Here is a 16,547-nt window from a genome sequence, read left to right on the forward strand (position 1 = left end):
CCACAATCGAATTATTTATATATAATTTATTAAACAAATGATTGAGTTCTTTATATTAAAAAGAAAAAAAAAAAAAAAAAAAAAAAAAAAAAAAAAAAATTGGGGATATTATATATATATATATAAATGTATATATTTATTTATATAGGTATCATAAATTATATATCTTATAATATATAAATGTTATTTATTTATATCTTAATTTTTTATTTTATTTTACTTTTTTTTTTTTTTTTTTATCACGTTTCAATATATATATTATATATATATATATATATATATAATATATTTATAATTATTGTTAACACTTAAATATGTATATATATATATATATATATATATGATTATTCTTATATTTCTTTCTATTTAATCATTTATAGGATTTCCCAAACAAAAAAAAAAGAAAAAGAAAAAAAAAAAGAAAAGAAAAAAAAGATATGTATATATAATTATTATATCATATTTTTCATTTCATCATATCAAAAAATATGCTTTACTTTTTTAATTTAATTCATTTTTTTATATATTTTAATAATAATAAAATGTAAATAAAAATAAATTTATTTTTTCTCAGATAAAATTTTTGCTAAAAAAAAAATAACATCTATGTAAATTTTCTTACAGTATTGTTTCGTACAAAATTTTTTTGTTTTTATACTTGAAGTTATTTATTAAATAAATTAGGGGTATTTTTTTATAATACATAATAATAATAATATATATATATATATATAAATATATTATTATATAATATTATTATAATTTTTTTTTTTCTAGAAGATTTTACATATTGTCAACATTATAGTATTTTTTTTATATTGCATATTAATATATATATATATTATATATATATTGTTATATATATGGAGTAAAATTTATATAATCTTTCAAAAAAATATATACAATTATTTATATTTTTATAGATCATTATTATTTAATAATAATTATATGGTATCTTTTTTTATTTCATCGAAATTCCTTCAAAGATTCAAAAAAAAAAAGTCTTTCTTTGTTATCTTTTTTTTTTTTTTTTTTAATATAGAGTTCATTTTTTTATGCCAAATAAATTATATATTTATTATTATATATTAAGTAAAAAAAAATAAATAAAAAAAAAAGATAAAAAAAAAAAGATAAAAAAAAAAAGATAAAAAAAAAAGGATACAAAAATGTAATCATTATATCTTGATATTTTTTTTAAAGCATTTTTATAAAAAAAATAAATGTTCTATGGAAATTATATGGGAATCGCTTATTATTCATTCATACATTCAAAATATATTTTAAATATTAAATTAAAAAAATATATATAAAGAGTATTAATAATATCTTTAATATATTTAATAAAAAAATAAAAAAATAAAAAAATGGACGTTTTCATGTATTTTATATTTTTATAGAAATATGTACACAATATGTATATATTATTATTTCTTTCTGTTCTTTCTATATATATAATAGAATTATCAAAAAAAAAAAAGAAAAAAAAAAAAACTTATGGTATTTTCAGCTTTATCTTCTGTTCTTATATTAATAAGAAGAAAGTGTATATTAGTATAATATTATATATATATATATATATATATATATCCACATAATCCTTAACCGCACAAATATATATAAAATAATATTATAAATTTATAATGTTTTTAAAAACAAAAACGTAGGCGTGTTGTTTTTTATCATCAAAAAAAAATTTTCATTTTAAAAAAACCAAAAAAAAAAATAATAAAAAAAAATAAAAATAATTACTATAATAATTATTTATAAGAATCAATAAAAAATCATAAATGAAAATATTATAATTTAAAATATATATATATATATATTATGTATAATAATATAATAAAAATATTTTTAAATAATAATGTATAAAAAAAAAAAAAAAAAAAAAAACTTGTCATTCCATATTTTATAAAGCACAAACTTTTGTTTACGAATAACAAACACATACATGAATGACGAAAAACTCAAAAAATATATTTGGACAATAAAACTTTAATATATTAATTAAAAAAATGTACATAATTATAAATTTTTCTTAAATATATGCGTACTCAAAATTGTTCTACAGAGGTAGCATTTTAAAATTACATTTTTTTATTTTCATTTAATTTTTTTTTTTTGTTTTTTTTTCATGTCTAACACATATTAAACATACAAGTGTTTTATATTTAGAAAGATATAGTTAATAATTTAAAAAAATGTTACTTTTTCTTTTTCTTTTTTTTAAATAAGATATTTATTTATACGTAAAAATGACACTTGTAGTATTATTTTTTTTGTTGGGTGTGATTTATATTTTGATTAGAATTTAGTTTATAAGCTTGTCCTGGAGTTATATATGATGATGGTATATTATTATTCATCATAATATTCGTACAGTTGTTTTGAATATCTCTTGATTGATTATTTTTTAATAGAAATATATTATTTTCATTTTTATCAACATTTCTAATATCCATAACATTAATATTATTCCCTTGTAATTGTTGTTGTTGATAAGAATCATATGGGTAATACTGATCATGATTGTTAAATTTATTTATAGAGGTAGATAATTTTCTATTCATCATATTATATAAGTTATTCTCATTTATATTTTCTGTTGACATCCTTTCATCCATTTTATTATTTATTTGTTGTTGTATATTAGGTACATTGGGAATTTGGTGAGTCATTGGTAAAGTTATTTTCCTTGTGTTTCTTTTCATTTCATTTTCCTCATTAAATGGCATGTTTTGTTTCACAGAATAAATTGGCTGCATTTTTTGTTGTGTCACTATTGATACATTTTGTTGTAGTTGATCCATATGCTTTTTTATTTCTTGTGCTTGATATGGATATTTACTCATTGATTGTTGATTTATTTGTTGTTGGTTTATTTGTTGTTGATTTATTTGTTGTTGATTTATTTGTTGTTGGTTTATTTGTTGTTGATTTATTTGTTGTTGATTTATTTGTTGTTGGTTTATTTGTTGTTGGTTTATTTGTTGTTGATTTATTTGTTGTTGATTCATTTGTTGTTGATTTATTTGTTGTTGATTCATTTGTTGCTTATTCATTTGCTGCTGATTCATTTGGTGTTTATTTATTTGTTGATGATTCATTTGTTGTTGTAACTGCTGTTTAATTTTTTGCGCGTGAAAGGATGAATGTACCTGTGATGTCATTTGCTGCGGATACATTTGTTGTTGTAAAGAATGTGCAGATAATTGCTGGGTTTTCATTTTTTCTGTTTGTAATTGATGAGAATGCATTTTTTGCAACTCTTTTGGTATATTTTCTTGTTGCCTTGTTTTTAAGAATATGTGTTGTCTCATTGAATCCTTTGCAATTGTATTTTCTTGTAAAGTGTGATTATTTAACTCTTGATAAGATGAAGAATTATTAGTTTCACTTTCCTTATCATTATGTGATTTTTGATATAATTCTTGTTGTATTTTTTGTTGTTCCCATTTTTGCTGTAATCTTTCTTGTTGCAACCTTTCTTGTTGTAATCTTTCTTGTTGTAATCTTTCTTGTTGTAATCTTTCTTGTTGCAACCTTTCTTGTTGTAATCTTTCTTGTTGTAATCTTTCTTGCTGTAATCTTTCTTGTTGTAATCTTTCTTGTTGCAACCTTTCTTGTTGTAATCTCTCCTGTTGGTTCATATCATGAGTAGAATATCCTTTTTTTTGAGGTACTCTTTGTATAATATTTTTTGTCATAGTATTCTTTAATCCCACATTCACCACATTAGGATTATTAAAATTATCATTATATACTGAGGTTGCATTCTTTTGAATTATATTTGACGTATGATATGCAGGGGGTACAAAAGCATTTTCGTTGACGCTTTGTTTAGAAGAATTTGATTGATTAAATATTGGACTTGTCATATTTGTATGATTCATACCAGATTGGTTCATATTAAGATTATTCATATGAACATTATTTGTATTGGGTTGGTTCATACTAATATTATTTATATTTGGCTGGTTCATACTAAAATTGTTTGTACTTGGTTTGTTCGTACTAAAATTGTTTGTACTTGGTTTGTTCATACTAAAATTGTTTGTACTCGGCTGATGCATACTAAAATTGTTTGCACTTGTCTGGTTTATACTAAAATTGTTTGTACTTGACTTGTTCATACTAAAATTGTTTGTACTTGGCTGGTTCATACTAAAACTGCTTGTACTTGGCTTGTTCATATTAAAATTGTTTGTATTTGACTGGTTCATACTAAAATTGTTTATATTTGGCTGGTTCATACTAACGTTGTTTATATTTGGCTGGTTCATATTAACGTTGTTTATATTTGGCTGATTCATACTAACGTTGTTTATATTTGGCTGATTCATACCAACATTGTTTATATTTGGCTGATTCATACCAACATTGTTTATATTTGGCTGATTCATACCAACATTGTTTATATTTGGCTGATTCATACCAACATTGTTTATATTTGGCTGGTTCAAGGAAGTACTATTTACATTTGCATAATTCACATTAGCATTACTTGCACTTGCTTTAACTTGACCATTCGTATTACTATTACATTTATTTAAAACTTGTATTAAGAAATTCATAGGATTGACATATTGATTTAAATTGGATTGTTTCCTATTTGGTACATTTACATTGTATACGTTACCATTTGATTGATTCATAGTTTGCACATTATTTCCTTGTGTGTTATAATTTCTATTATTTGGATCTTTTTCTTGTATACTACTATTATATATAATACTATTTTTCATATCACTTTGGTACATATTTGTTTGTTGTAATGAATTTGAAATGGTTGGTGATACATTTAAATAGGCATTATCAATTTGTCCATTATTATTAAGATTATTATTAGGGTTATTATTTATATTAATGTTATTTTTACTCTTTTTCTTCATCTTCAAATTATTATTATTATTATTATTATTTATGTTATCCAAATTCATATGTTGTATATCATTTTGTTGATTTCCTAAATGTATATTTTGTAATCGTTGAGAATTATCTGCTATACTTCTTATATTTGATGATACATTTTTCTTTTCTTCTATATTATCATTCTTTATGTTACCCATATGTATACCGTTTCTATGAATGTTTAATGGATCATTAGCTAATTTTATAAGATCTATATTTTCCATATTTGTTCGATTTACTATTGGGTGTGTAGTCGAACCGTTTAAGGACATTTTTGCATTATTTTGTACTGTCATATTTTGAGTTTGCATAATTACATTATTAGGTGTATTATTTACACTTATATTTGAATATTTGACCTGTTTATAATTTGAAATGATATTCGATCGTGTTTCATTATTCATAGTATTTGTATTTTTTAAATTGTTATTAAGACTATTAGAACATGGAGCATATGTAAAATTTTGTACATTTTTATTATCCATAATAACATCTTGATTTAACATTTGGTCATGATATAAATTTGACTTGTTTTCACTTTCTGATATAAATTGTTGATGTGTTGTATAGGACGGAGGATAATTACTTGGAGTTGATGATTTTATAGAGAACATATCATCATTTATTTTATTTATAGATGATGATCCAGTTCTTGCTCTATTTTCTATATACATTAATAAGGATTTTTTATCTGTATTGATTGTATTACTACCTATGGTATGTTGTAATTTCTTTGATGAACTATTGGATGAAACTTCTAATTGCATAGAAGCATTACAATTATTTGAAATATTTCCTGACATTTGTTTTATTGGTAATTCAACACTATCACATATAGGTGTTTTATTATACGACATACTACTATTATTACGATTTATAGGCATATATTTATTATTTTGCATTGAAGAATGTAAGGGTGATATAAATTTATCATCTTCCTTATTTGGAATATTGTACATACTTACACTGTTATTATAATTATTACTAATATTATAATTAATATTATTACTAATATTAATATTATTCATAGAATTATTAATATTATTTACATTACTGTTAATATTATTCATATTAATATTATTCACATTATTATTAGTATTATTCATATTGATATTATTCATATTGATATTATTCATATTAATATTATTCATAGTAATATTATTCATATTGATATTATTCATATTAATATTATTCATATTGATAGTATTCATATTATTCTGATTCATACTGTTATGATGCACATTATTATTATTATTATTATTATTATTATTATTATTGTTGTTGTTGTTATTTATATTTGTGCAAATATCATTAGAATTGTTCATATGATATTTCTTTGAAGCATGCAATACATTCACATTTTGTAGAGTTTCGGATACATTATTAAAATTAGACGAAACCGAATTATGTGCTTGCGGATATAATATAGATGACGTATTTGATTTCATTATATCTACATTTGATATGCTTTTATTTAATTTATTTGGTGATGCATTTGGAATATAATATTCTTGTATGTTTTTATTTGGTGTTTGATGATTAACTATACAATTATTCATATTTTCTTGAGTTATATTATTTTTCATAGGAGTTAAACTATATTTATTATTACTTAATATTTTTTGTATTCTGTTTGTGTAATTTCCTCTATCATTTATAAATTGTGTACTTGATACTACAGAATTATAATGACTACTTACAACGTTTGTATTTATTCTTTGTTCCTCATTTAATAAATTATTAACTTCTCTATTTACCATATTGGACGTGAAAAAAGAGCCTTGATCCATAACGTGCATATTACTATTCATATTATTACTCATATTACTATTCATATTATTACACATATTACTATTCATATTATTATTTATATTACTATTCATATTATTACTAATATTACTATTCATATTATTCACATTAATATTCACATTATTATTCACATTATTATTTAACGTTTGCACGTTGGAATTAAATTTGCTGGATAAATATGCACTTTCATTTTGTACAGTATTTAAAATATTGTTGTTCTTTAATTTATCTGAAGATAAAATGGATGAACTAACAGAAGTTTTATATTTTGTCATTTTATTTGTAATATCTACATTTTTAATTGGTTGTGATTTCTGCCTATTATTACCTAATATAATTTCCTCCCCTTTGGACGATACATTTTTTACTGGTTGATTTATTACAGAGGAATCTTGAACATGTTCACTTTCCTTATGTGGTTTCACTAATGATAAGGTTTGTCTCTTGCCTCTTGTTGATCCTTTATTATTCGCTTTAATTACGTGATCTTTTGTTTTGGTTGCATTGTTATTAGTTGAAATGATATCTATATTATTCTTATTAGATTCTAAACTATTATATTTTGATAATTTAATTTGATCTCCTTCCAATTTATTGTATAATGGCGTATTATTATTTTGCATAGGAAAAGATGTGTGATATGATGAGTGTGAACGTTGTTTTGTGTTATTCATTGGATCCTGTTTTTCCATCACTGTCATTTTATTAAAATGTTCATTTTGATCAGATGCGATATAAATACTACTCATATTACTATTATTATAATTATTATTAATTTGGCTTATATTATTATTTAAATGGTTCACATTCAAATTATTTATATTATTCGCATTATTATTATTATTATTATTATTTAAATGGTTCACAATATTATTATTATTATTCACATTATTATTGATATGAGTTATATTATTATTTACAAAATTATTCATTTTATTATCATCATTGATATTCATGTATCCATTGGTCTGGCATACATCCTTATTATACACTTCAACCTTATTAACACATTGCTGAATTATATCTGAAGGATTAGAAGAATTTTGCATAGATACCAATTCTTTCTTATTAACATGCATATATCCAATATAATCCTTATTATTAATATCTGCAGGGGAAGTGTCATGCTTTTTATCATTTTGTTCATTATGTATATCTACCGTTTTATCAACAATGCATGATATTTCATTTGATTCAATAATAGTATCTTTTAATACAGTATTTGTCGTTTCTTGGATAGATTTATTTAATGCGACTTCTTCAGACTTAATATTTATATGTGTTACTTCTTTATTATTATTATTATTCAATATATTCTTTTTATATAATTCATCATTTTCAGACGAAAACATTTTTAAAAATGATGTTTCAATTTTAACTGGATCGTAATTATCATTAAAATGTTCATTAATATATTTACTATAAGCTTTTAATCGTGTTTCAGATAATAACATATCAATTGTTTTATTATTATTTTTAGATGATTCTATAGATTCATTAATTGGGAAATTTTTTAATTTATCTAATATATAGTCAGCTAATAAAATTTGTGTTATAAGATTTTTACATTGAAATCTTTTCCTAATTTTTTTTATAATAATTTTTTTCTTATCATCTACATAAGGTACATAATTCAATATTTTCTGAACAAATTCATTTACTGTATTATATGATTCATTTGGTTTTGATATATAAAATTCATTAATTGTATTATAACTATAATTATTTGATATATTTTTTAATTTTTGTATACTTTTTAATTTTCTCTTTTTATCATATTCCATTATTTTTCTTATCATTTTAATAAATTCATTATCTAAAGGATTATTTATATTTCTATCATTGCTATTTTCTCTATATGTTAATTCATAATCTGGTTCTTTATTTAATGAATTTATTATTATATTATTAGAATATGTAAATGATGATTGTTCCTTACTTACATTATTTACAACACTTTCAATCAATCTATGAAAATATTTATTTTTAACAAAATAATCATTATTTATTATATTCATAAATTCTTTTATATTCTTTTTATTCTTACATATACAATTCAACCATTTTTTTATCTTATCTCTATTTTTTAAAATATAATTGAAATCATATTTATATTCATCATCTTTACATTTATTATATATTATTAATTGTGATATACTATTTACACATACTTCCTTATTATATGTATCTTTTTTTTCATCTTTCGATTTAAATGTATCATTGTTTATTAATATATTATTATTTTCATTTGTACTATTTTTTATATTTACACAAATGGTTGGTTCTTTTTTTTCTATGTGAGAATTTTCATCAACATAGGTATTATTCAATTCTTTTATATGTTCTATATTATTTTTCTCATTTTTTTTTATAATATCTGTACTATTATTATTAGTAGTATTCTCATCAATATTATTTATTTTTTTAAATTCATTTACATCTTCTTCAAAAAATTCATCAGAGTTATCAACAAAATTTTCGTCCACATAATCATCCCATTCATCTTCAAAATAATCATCTAAATAATCTTCAAAATGTTCATCAAAATAATCATCAAAATAATAGCTAATACTACTTCTCTTCTTATTAAAATTATGATTATCATTCTCATCATTAATTTTATTATTAATATCTAATAATTCTTTTTTAGTACTTGCAATTTCACTTTCATTGTTACCTTCACCTTCATTGTTGCATTCACCTTCATTGTTGCATTCACCTTCATTGTTGCATTCACCTTCATTGTTGCATTCACCTTCATTGTTACATTCACCTTCATTGTTACATTCACTTTCATTTTCTTCTTCACCAAGTTTTATATTTTTCTTTGCTCTTTTCTTTTTATTACTTTTATTTTTATTATTACTAAATGATATGCATGAATCATCTAATTTTGTTGCAGAAATTTCTACATCACTACAACTAAAAAAACTATCTCTACCACAATCAGTATCTTCTTCTGAGCTTTCTCGACTTTTTTTTCCAGAAAATGTACTAAAAAGATTATGAAAAAAACCTTTTTTCTTTTTTTTTATAATACTGGATTTTTTTTTTACTTTTTTTATTAAATGAATATCTTCATCTTTAACGTTTAACTCATCTTTATATTCATTTATTTTATCATCATTTTTATTTAATATATTTATTTCCTCATCATGCTTTTTTTCTTCAATTTTTTCATTCTTTATTATTATATTCTTCACTTTTAATGTTTCGATTTTATTATTATTATTCATATCCATTTTTTTTAATTCATATTTCTTTAATTTTTCATTCATATATTTATTAAACATACCTATTAATTTATTCACATTATTTGATGAAAATAATGGCAAGAACTTTACTTTGGTTATACATTTTTTCTTTTTTCTTTTCATGCTATTATTATTTTTTATGGTATTCAAATAATAATCATGATACAGGTTTTGTAACTTGGTAATTTTATATATATCATCTTTTATTAATGATAGAAATTTTTCTTTACATTCATTCGGTCCTCTTTTCTTTTCATATATATGACTTATTTTATTATATGATACTAAAGCTACCGATATAATATTCCAGTTTATAAAATCGGTATAATTCTTCAACTTATTATTTATATTATTTTCAAATTTATTAAAAGACATGATATATTCATGTCCTTTATATTTTTTTATAAAATCATTGGTTACGTTTTTATTTTCTACATTTGAGTTATCATTATTAATTTCTTCATGTTCCTTTGTTTTACTATTATTCGCATTTTTTATTTCCACAACATTATTAATATTGCCATTATTACTATTATATACATTATTTTCAATATTTATATTATTCCCATTATCTGTTTCATCTATATTATTCATATTATTCATATTATTCATGTTATTCATATTATTCATATTATTCATGTTATTCATATTATTCATATTATTCTTATTTTTTATGTCTCCTAATGCTGTGCAGCTATTTAATGATATTCCATATTCCCTCTTAATTATTTCATCCATGTTAATATAATTCATGTACGTTTTTGTTAATATAAGAAGGAAATTTGTTTCTTCTAATTCCCATTCGTCTTTTTTCTCTTTCCATTTTTTAATAGTTTCCATTTCTTTCTTTTTAATTTTCTTTTGTTGTCGTTCTTCTAAATCTCCTAAATGTTCTTTTTTAATAACATAACCATCTTTATTTTTCAATTTATTTTTAGTCTTATTCTTAGTACTTGTCCTTAAAACAGTACCAACGATTTCTTTATCATTAATTTTGTTATCATCTTTTTCGTTAATTTTGTTATCATCTTTTTCACCAATTTTGTTATCACCTTTTTCGCCAGTTTTGTTATCATCCTTTTCATCATTTTTGTCATTTTTTCCATCATTTTTTTTATCATTTTTGTCATCATTTTTGTCATCACTTTTGTCATTATTTTTGCTATTAATTTTTGTACCTGAAATAGTTACGTCTTTAATAATATTAACTTCATTTGATAAATTATTTTGATCATTTATAACTTTTAATATATTTTCTCCATCAACTACTTTTTCTGAACTTAAAACCTTTTCAGCATCTTCTATTTGTTCTATTTTCTTTTCATTTTCTAATTTGTTTATTTTCCTCTTAGGTGTTCTTTTTTTTGTTAAAAGTACATCTGTGAATTCTTTCTTACGTTTTCTTTTATCCTTTTTCATTTGTTTCTTTAATATATAAGAAGAATTTTTCATATAAAATAAATATAAGAAAAAAGTGTACTTATCATATTCAGCTAAATTCATTAAAGGCAAATTAATGTCATCATAAAAATCATCAATATATTTATATTCAAAGGGATATGGTATGCCTCCATACAACTCCATATTGTGTAAATAAACATTTACATTTTTTTCTTTTATTTCATTAATATAATCGTTTTTAATATTTTCATATATTATATTATTACTACTATTATTATGATTAGTAGTACTAACTGATTCTTTCGTTTTTATATTACTATTACTATTATTATTACTATTACTATTATTATTATTACTATTATTATTATTATTATTATTATCACATGAATAGGGTATAACTACTAGGTCTTTTACATCTGTGTTATTCAATGAAGGTACACTGAGAATATTATAAATATTACTATTGTTCATATTTTTATGTACAACAAATGAATCCAATTTATTTTCAATATTATTATTATTATTATTATTATCAATGGATAATATTCTTTTATTTACATATTTATTTAATTTATCATATCCATTATAATTTTCTTCATCATAATGATCTATAAAATTTTTATTCTTATAATCATTACCATTATCATTCTCCCTTTTGGATAATAACATCTCTTCTGATATTAATCGTAATTGGTTTATACTCTTCTTCTTTAATAACATTTCATCATAATACGTTTCTATCATTTTGTTTTCTTCATAATTTTTTATGTTTTCTTGTTTTCCTCTTAATATATTATTTTCACAATTATTAATGTCTTTTTCATTTTCATATATATCTTTATCCATAATGCTATTTCTTTTTGCATTCGGATAGCATACATTATTTTCATTATTCAAAACAATTTTGTTTTCTTTAAATTCAGTATTACCTTTTCTTATGATATCTAAATTAATGTTATCTACATTACTTAATAAACCATCTTTGTTATTTTTCAACATATCTGTTTTCTTTTTCTTTTTCAATTCTCTGAAATCTTCAAATTCGTTTTTTATTTTTTTAAATGTACCATATTGTGGAAATTTAATATTATCTCTTTGTGTATTATTACAAAATAATTCTCCATTATTATATGCATTCATATAATTAACAAAAATATCATTATTATAATTATTATAATTATTATTATTACTATTATTTTGTTCATCTTCTAACAATGCGTTATCTACATCATTAGGAAGGTGATTATCGGGTCTAGAAAAATTAATATGTTCATTAATTTCGATAAGAGAAATACTTATAAAAAGTAAACAATAAATATATAAATGATTACTTAAATCTAAATATCCATCATCATTTTTAGATTGATAATAATTATATAGATCATCATTATAATATAAATTATTATCATCATATTGTATATGGTTTATATGAACATTTTCAACAGTATAATAATCCTTTTTATATATTTTATGTTTTTTCAATAATTCTTTATTAACATTTTCTTCTATATTCATAACAATTTGATCATAATTTTCATAATCTATGATATTCTTTTTTTTCATTACATTTATATGGTTATTCCTTTCATTATTATTATTATTATTATTATTATTATTATTATTTTCACAACAAACCGTACTAATATCATTAGTATTATTATCGATCATATTTATTTCTTTATGTGTGGAAATGTTTAACAAATTATATTTATTACTATTAATACAATTAGTATGTTCTATTGAAATATTATTAAGCTTATTAACATCACATTTGTTATTATAATCATTATGGTTATTATCATCACATTTGTTATTATAATCATCATTGTTATTATCATCACATTTGTTGTTATTATAATCATTATTTTTATTATCTTCACATTTGTTATTATAATCATTATTTTTATTATCATCACATTTGTTGTTATTATAATCATTATTGTTATTATCATCACATTTGTTGTTATTATAATCATTATTTTTATTATCTTCACATTTGTTATTATAATCATTATGGTTATTATTTTTTCCATTTTGATGACTCATCTTATTCATTAATCCCCAATTATCATCAATAGATGTATTTATAGAGAAACTATTCTTCTCACTCTTATTTTGTACAGATGATTCCTCATTTATTCCATCATGTTGATTAAAGGAATATTGATTATTATCATCCATCTCAAGATTATATTCCTCTATTTGTAGATTTTTTCTAAACGAATTCAAAAAATCGTTCTTTAAGTGATTTTTATTTTTTATCTTATGATCTAAATCTACTGGAACTAAATCTGGTCTAATTTCATTTAACATAAAAAACCAAAACATTTTAATATCATTTGATATTTGAGAAGAAATAAAATATTTATCATTTTTTTTTTTTTCTTCAAAATGGTTACTCATTAAATATCCAAATTTTTTTGAAACATTTTTTTTCCATCTCTTTTCTTCATAATAATCTATACTCATCCACATCATTTCTTTTAACATAAATTTATTATGTGATCGAAATATATTAACTGGTTCAGTAGGTTTATATAATCTACCATTTTTTATAATTTTATATGCATTTTCAGCTATAACATTATTTAATGAATTCTTATCATTTTTTTCATTATTATAATTTCTCTTTTCTCCTCTATTACTTTTTCTCTTTTTAATTGATTCACATATTGTATTATTTACTAGACTTAAATCATTATTAGTACATGTATAACTTTTTCCTTCTTTATCAAATAATAATTCTTTTACATTTTCATTTAATGTGTTATCTGGTTTCATTTTATTCTTGTTCTTACTCTTTTCTTTCCTTTTCTTGGTATCCAAGGAACGATTCAAACCATCACCATTTTTTTTATCATCATCATTATCATCGTCACTTTTATTTTCATCGTCTTTGTCTTCATTTTTTTTATCATTTCCTTTTTTATCGTCATCCTTATCATTATCATCATTATTACTATTATTATTACCATTATGATTATTTGATCCGTTATTATGATGATTATTATTATGATTATTATTATTATGATTATTATTATTATTATCACCATTGTTATTACTTCTCTCATTACTACTATTACTATGTTCATTATTATTATAACCATTTTTATTATTTACATCTCCATCATTTCTATATGTCTCATCATTTGTACATGTTTTCATGTACGATCCTTTTTTTAACCCAACTAGATTATTATACAAATTATTTTGATAGATATATCTATCACAATTAATTACATTAAAAAAATTAAAATGTGTTAGGATTTCACATTTTAATAATATCTTATACGACTTAATATTCACTCTTCTCTCTTTAAATATTATTTTTTTTACATTTTTGTTTTTCTTCTTTTTTTTATCTCCTTTTTTATAATATTTACAAAAAATCTCAGGTAATAATAAAAACATACAAACATTTGTTATATTATAATTAGATATTTTTATTAGCCTTTTATGATTTTTATTTATACTATCAATATTTTTAATAATCATATTATTTTTTGATATACATAACATATCATTTATCACACTTATGTAATATTTATAAAATATTTTATTATACTTACAATTGACATCCTCATTTTTTATATTAGTTTTTGGTTTCTCAAAATAAATATTATCACTTTTTTTTTTAATACCTTCAATTGGTACATTTAAAATATTATGTGTTATAAGACAAGAGGTACATTTGTTTTTATAAAATATAAAATAACATTTTTTTGTATCATCATATATTATTTTTATTTTATTTATTTTTTCCCTAATATTATTAATTACATAAATAAGGTAGTTCATAACATAATCTTTTTTAATTAAAAATTTCTTGTTAAAAAATATAAATATTTGTTCACTGTTCTTTTCTTTACAATTTAATAATATGTTGTATGCATTAAATTGGAAATTGTATCTATTAAAGATATAAAATAAATTGTAATTACACTTGAATATATGATCACACAAAAATGGAAGCATTCCTTCTTTTATCTTATAATAATATATTTTTTTATAAACATTATGATAATGATGATGTATATTAATATATTTATTAAATTTATTTATGAATTTTTCATAAAACATATATAATAAAAATTTAATTATAACATCATCAACGTGATTGGTATATGAATCCTTTATAATTTTATATGAATAGTTTCTAACAAAATGATTACTCTTTGTGTCCCTCATATTTTTCTTACATAGGAAAAGAGAATGTTTTTTTTTTTTTCTTTTTTTCTTCTTTTTCTTTTTTTTCATTTTCCATTGTTGTAGAATATTCTTTTTTATTCTGTTTCTATAATAATTATACAAAAAGATATTCGGATAATAACAATTTTCTCGTATGATATGAAAACTATTATATAATAATAGGAACAAATATGTTCTTAATATATAATATATATATTTGGTATAATATATATATAAGTAAACAAAATATAAAATAATATTGTATATAATTTGAAGGAAAACGTAATTTATGTTTAACGTAACATTTAAATATGTTTTTTTTTTATTATATATCTTAAACATATTAACTAAAATATTTATAAGGCTTACATGCCTATCACAATATGTTATCATTAAATCGGAAGCTTCATTTTCTTCTTCATCATTTTTATAATATTCATCAGTATTATCATTATTCTCCGTTTCGAAGTATTTATAATCTTTAAAATATTCTTCCTTTTCAGCTGATTTTAATTTTTTTTTCTTCTTTTTATCCCATCTCTTTTTAATGGTACAATTTAATTGTGTACAAAATACACAATCATCAGGAGTATAATAAACGGTGTTTTCATATATGAATATTCTTTTCTTATTATAGTTATCATTTTTCCTATAATATCTATATAATTTATTAACAAAATTTTTATTTGAGTTCATTTTGTCTATTATACAACTAAATATTTTCTGTAATACTTCTTTTCAATTTATTTCGTCTTTTTTTTTTTTTTTTTTTTTTTTTTTTCTTCTTAAACCACTATATATTTTTGTTCTGCTCTTTATTGAAATACCTTTTATATTGAATTAATAAACATATCTTCACTTCAGTATACTTTTCTTTTTCCCTCTACTTTTTTTTTTTCTCTCTCTCTTTTTTTTTTTTTTCTTTTTGCTTCTTTTGCCTCGTTTATAATTTTTTCCTTTCTTAATTAAACATATAAAAGT

General features: G+C 20.4%; 1 protein-coding gene across 1 annotated transcript; it reads right to left on the reverse strand.

The window, feature by feature from the left end:
* Positions 1 to 2,273: 2,273 nt before the first annotated feature.
* On the reverse strand, positions 2,274 to 16,262 carry PF3D7_1417600 (conserved Plasmodium protein, unknown function; the record flags this gene model as incomplete). The annotated part of the gene is made up of 1 exon (XM_001348312.1): positions 2,274 to 16,262. The coding sequence occupies one exon, from the start codon at positions 16,260 to 16,262 to the stop codon at positions 2,274 to 2,276; it is 13,989 nt and encodes a 4,662-aa protein (XP_001348348.1).
* Positions 16,263 to 16,547: the final 285 nt, after the last annotated feature.

This window comes from Plasmodium falciparum, assembly GCF_000002765.6.
Source record: "Plasmodium falciparum 3D7 genome assembly, chromosome: 14".
In the NCBI taxonomy this organism is placed as follows: Eukaryota; Apicomplexa; class Aconoidasida; order Haemosporida; family Plasmodiidae; genus Plasmodium; species Plasmodium falciparum.